The 3,448-nt window shown below is 47.1% G+C and overlaps 1 protein-coding gene across 1 annotated transcript; it reads right to left on the reverse strand.

The window, feature by feature from the left end:
- Window positions 1-1,657: 1,657 nt before the first annotated feature.
- Window positions 1,658-2,958, reverse strand: ABRA (actin binding Rho activating protein). The gene has a single exon (XM_019632450.1). The coding sequence runs from the start codon at window positions 2,898-2,900 to the stop codon at window positions 2,229-2,231; it is 672 nt and encodes a 223-aa protein (XP_019487995.1). The 5' UTR covers window positions 2,901-2,958; the 3' UTR covers window positions 1,658-2,228.
- Window positions 2,959-3,448: the final 490 nt, after the last annotated feature.

The raw sequence follows: 3,448 nt of genomic DNA on the forward strand, positions 1-3,448 counted from the left end.
CAGATCAGTCGCCAGCTTCTGGACAGCAGCTCACTGCGGCTGCTGGCTGCTCACGCTGGCTGCTGACTACACACGGTAGCCCATGGCAACCCACTGCCACAGGGGCTGCAGCCTATGCCATTGCTGGTGACTTATGGCAGCCCAGCTCCAGGTTGAGCTGTTGTCCAGCATCTTAGCTGTGGAGGGCAGTGTCACTGGCCCTCATATGTGGGATCCGAACCAGGGCCCTCTGGCATCCCAAGCCAGTTCTTAACCATCGCACCACTCGGCCGGCCTGGGCTCTCCAATCTTATGCACATTCCCTAATATTTGTCTCATGTTCCCATCTATCAAGTATGGATAATAATTATACCTACCCCAAGAAAATGTTGTGAGGATGAAATAAGTAAACATATGAAAAGTGCTTAGACAAGTGCAAAATAAGAGGACATGCACTGGAGATTGGCCCCAGCTGTCATCTCCCTACCTCTGGGCAGTTCAAATGTGTGACAGCAAGATCTTCATTGTGCCATTCTGTCTTTATTCTGTTGGGTTCATTTCATTTCTAGCACGCGCGTGCGCGCGCACCCATGGCCAGAATTTATACTGTGGCTCTGCATGTTCTGGTAACACAGTGATTTCTGACTATGAATTCCTACATTAATGTAAGTAGAGCACAAACCCAGATCTCTGAACACATCCTCAAGGCCCTGCGTGACAGCTAGCACCAAGTCCGGTTTCAAAACATTGCATTTGAGATAGGCATATCTCGGCTTTGTCACTAAGTTGCTAGGTAAACATCTCCTCTGAGATTCAGTGCTCTCACTCCTAAAACAGGGTGAAACCTACTTCATAGGATTATAAGAGTTAAAAGGATAAAGCATGTAAAATACCCCATACTGCACACGAAATGCATAAAGGACTGTTATAATTATCTAGTTTGTCATTTCATTTTCTTTGAAAACTTACAGTATAATAGTTCTAATTCTTTTCAAACAGCTTTTAAAGTCACAAACTGTAAGATAGCTCTTTGTCAAATTAAGTAACCAGTTATGTTCTTCATTTCTCATTGTTTCAGAAAACTTGAAAAACACACCTACACATCTAGCTCTTCCCAGAGGGCATCAGTTTATAAGCTTTCATCACATCAGAGAATTTTCCCATATTATGATGTCCTGTGGAGTGAGATATTGTAACTTTCTATTGTATTATGAGGAGGTGGAGTTACTGTCTTGAAATAAAGCATGTGTTCCATGTCTGAATAAAGTTTGTGTGTGTGTGTGTATTTAGCATCTAAATGTTTAGGATTGTGGTGTTTTAAGTACCTAGCTTTAATAGCATTTCTGTCTTTGATTATAAACAGGACAATTTTTCCCCTAAAAGTTTGAAGAATTGCTAAATAGTCGAATCTATATGAATAACAGTAGCTTTCATATATTGAGCATAGGTGGTGGGCACTGGGCTAAGTGCTGGGCAGCCTTAATCTTCTCCCAATAGAATAGAATTTACCCCCAAAAGGTTACTGTTGCCATCATTTTACAAAGGAGGAAATGGGCTTACAAAAATCACCAGGAGTGTGTGTGCATGTGTGTGTGTGTGTGTGTGTGTGTGTGTGTGTGTGTGTGTGTGTGTGTGTAGAACATTTAAGATCTAGTCTCATCAACTTTCAAGTATATAATACAGTATTGTGAACTATAGCTGGGGTAGAGCTGCCGTTTGAATTTGGGTCTGATTTCAGAAACTGCTCTCAGGTTAACTAGCAGCCTCCCACCTGTTTACACGGTCCTAGAGATCTATCTGTGTTCCATGGGCTTATTTGGGTAGCTGTTTCTCCTGATACAATTTAGACTGACACAAGACAAAGGAAAGGGTTCTCCAATCAATCTGCCAGCCAGCCCTTGTCTCTGCTGAGAAATAAGCCAATCTGCCACTCATTACAGAATCGATTTTTAAAAACTTAACCAAAACACTCATTCCTCTCTGGTGGTTTCATGTTTTGCTGAGGCTAAAACTTGAGTGTTCAGGTCAAACAGAAAGGAGAAACAAAATAATGCAAGCCCTCTGCCCAAAGGCCCACGTCTGAGCCTGGCTGCCCTTTGAGCCGAGGGACATGCCTTCCCCTCAGGCCCCCGCTGCCTGCCCAATCTTGAAGATTCTCATTCTAACTTTGGTGGTACTTCCCTGAGCTCCGTGTCCCCAGAGCTGGTTGGGGCTCCACCGCAGTATAAGGAGGAGAAGGATGCATTCACTTACTGAGAGGGCAGGGGCCGTTTGATTCTGGCAGCGGCCACCTGCTCCCCATCCTGCTCCGGCCTCTCCTCGGCCTCCCCTTCATAGCCGCTGTCCTCTGTGTCCATGCTGTCGCTCCTCCACTTGGGATCATCCTGTCCCATCTCCTTCCAGCCTTTGGTCAGCTCAGATACCAGGTTGGCACATTTTCTCCTCCGCGTCGGGGAGTCGTGGCTGTACAGGATTCTGTCAATGTCGTTCTCTGGCTGCCTGGGCTCAGGCGTGCCACCGTCCTTCTCGTATCTGTGGCTGAGGTGGCTCACATCCCCTCCCCTCTCATAAGCCTTGCTGACCACTGTTTTGGTCACCTCTTTCCTTTTGATGTGAGAGACCTCGGGGGCTTCCTCTGAGCTTTGTCCATCTCCATGGCTCTCTGGCTTTGGGGAAGGACCCTTTGGGGCACTCTGAGTTTTCTGGTGGGCAGTGGGGTGTATCCCTGGTTTAGGCTCTTGGGGTGGGTCCTGGTTCCCTCCCGGCAGCCAGCCTGCGGGCTCCTGGGCCTGCTTGGTGCTGTTCTCATTTGCCCACTGCTGCCAACCTCGGGCCAAATTGATCACCAAGGCGGCTGTGTGCATCTTCCGGAGGGCCCTCTTGGCTGGCCCCTCCTTTCTCTCTGATTCTCCCGGAGCCATGCTACCCTTCTCTTCTCTGCTGATCACTTGGGCACTCGCTCAAATGAGTGTGGACCAGTGGAGAGCCCAGGATTTATATAGAAGCCGGGTATGGGGTGGGAAGAGCGTTTGGTGACGTGGAAACTATGTTCAGCGTTTCTTGCCAAGATGTGGTGCCTTCCCCCTGATGGTGTTCTTTTTTTAAACCCTGACGGCTCCAGTTTCATCACAGCACAGGGACATCTGTGTTGGTAAAGGACAGTGATAGGCTCACCCCCATCCTTCTCCAAGTGCCACAGTGGAAATTACTAGATCTGATCATGTGCTCAGCCTTAGGTTCTTCTTGACCTTAAAATATGGCCCTACCATTTATAGAAGCATAAAATATGTGCACAAATTGTGCCGGGCACATTACAGGCATGTTCTCATTTACACCTCAACAGCCCTCGAATATAGCTCTTAATGAGTCCCATTTTGCAGCTGAGTACAATGAAATCTGAGTCCCTGTAGCTAACATCTGAGCTTCAAACCCAGATCCTCTGATTCAAAGTGTGTGTCTCTTTTCCTTC

Source organism: Hipposideros armiger, unplaced genomic scaffold, assembly GCF_001890085.2.
Source record: "Hipposideros armiger isolate ML-2016 unplaced genomic scaffold, ASM189008v1 scaffold_1144, whole genome shotgun sequence".
NCBI classification, from domain to species: Eukaryota; Metazoa; Chordata; class Mammalia; order Chiroptera; family Hipposideridae; genus Hipposideros; species Hipposideros armiger.

Excerpts from the sequence above, each read along its gene's own strand:
- ABRA (XM_019632450.1), bottom strand. The coding sequence starts at position 2,900 with ATGGCTCCGGGAGAATCAGAGAGAAAGGAGGGGCCAGCCAAGAGGGCC.